The 1,004-nt window shown below is 35.8% G+C and overlaps 1 protein-coding gene across 1 annotated transcript in view; it reads right to left on the reverse strand.

The window, feature by feature from the left end:
* The window catches only part of LOC107577980 (RING finger protein 219-like), a gene marked incomplete at its 3' end in the record, with an annotated part of 2,081 nt that extends 1,452 nt beyond the window's left edge, over positions 1-629 (reverse strand). Inside the window, exon 1 of the mRNA XM_016263994.1 lies at positions 404-629. Coding sequence (XP_016119480.1) covers positions 404-406 — 3 coding nt within the window. The remainder of the gene's footprint in view (positions 1-403) is intronic.
* Between the last annotated feature and the right edge of the window lie 375 nt (positions 630-1,004).

Here is a 1,004-nt window from a genome sequence, read left to right on the forward strand (position 1 = left end):
AAATCTTATTAAGGTTTTCTATGCACGTTTAAATAACAGTTATTATAATATTCATATTATATATATTCTTTTATTAAGTATGCACATTTTTTATCCATTATTAAAGCCACTAATTTTAAAATAGTTTAATAATGGCAAATGAGACATTAAATGTCTCACATTAAAGAAACAATAAACACTTAATTTCATATATTTTCTACAGAATATTTGAAAACCGAAAATGTGCATTATTCACAGGAATAAAGAGAAATAACAGAGGAGACTGCACATTTTCAAAAATGACACATTGACCAAATGAGCACAGTCAATGCATAGTATCTTAAAACGGCTAAATTAAGGGATTATATTTATCTATGCATTATTTTGACCCATTTTTATTGTATTCAAAAAAAGCAATCACATTCATACTTCTTTTAGCCTTTCGAGGTCCTGTTTGACCTTCCTGTAGAGGTCATTGGCAGCTCTCAGCTTATTGGCCGATTCCTCCAGAGCGCTCGAGTCGACAGTACTGCTTTCACTCTGAGGAACCAAGACCGTGCTCGGTTCCACAGCCGTCTTGAGTTGCATCTCAAGGCTCAGGTTTTTGCTTTTCAAGTCCTCGTTCTCTTTCAAAATGGTTTCGATTTCATCCTGTAAAACAAGATGATTCATAAGCTCAGTGAATGAATCTTCCTGGCTTTCATTGCATAGCTAGGACGATTTCTTACTGGCACATTGTGTTAAAACAAGTGTTAAGTCAAATTTGGGGTCCCGTGCCTTAGTATGTACTTAGTAGTCTGTCAGTTATGATGAGGCCCAGATAGAATGGACCAGATTTTGTTTAAAATGTAAATGGAGGGAAGTCTGCAGAATTTTGCGGTATGGATTCAAACATGGCAAAATGGGGATTTCACTCTAAATTATACAGGAAATGTCAAAATTGTGTTCATCAAAGCATTTCATTGGGTGTTTGAATAGAACAGGGGTAAGCAAGTTCGGTCCTAGAGAGCCGCAGTCCTGCAGAG

Source organism: Sinocyclocheilus grahami, unplaced genomic scaffold (assembly GCF_001515645.1).
Source record: "Sinocyclocheilus grahami isolate Dianchi unplaced genomic scaffold, SAMN03320097.WGS_v1.1 scaffold8097.1, whole genome shotgun sequence".
NCBI classification, from domain to species: domain Eukaryota; kingdom Metazoa; phylum Chordata; class Actinopteri; order Cypriniformes; family Cyprinidae; genus Sinocyclocheilus; species Sinocyclocheilus grahami.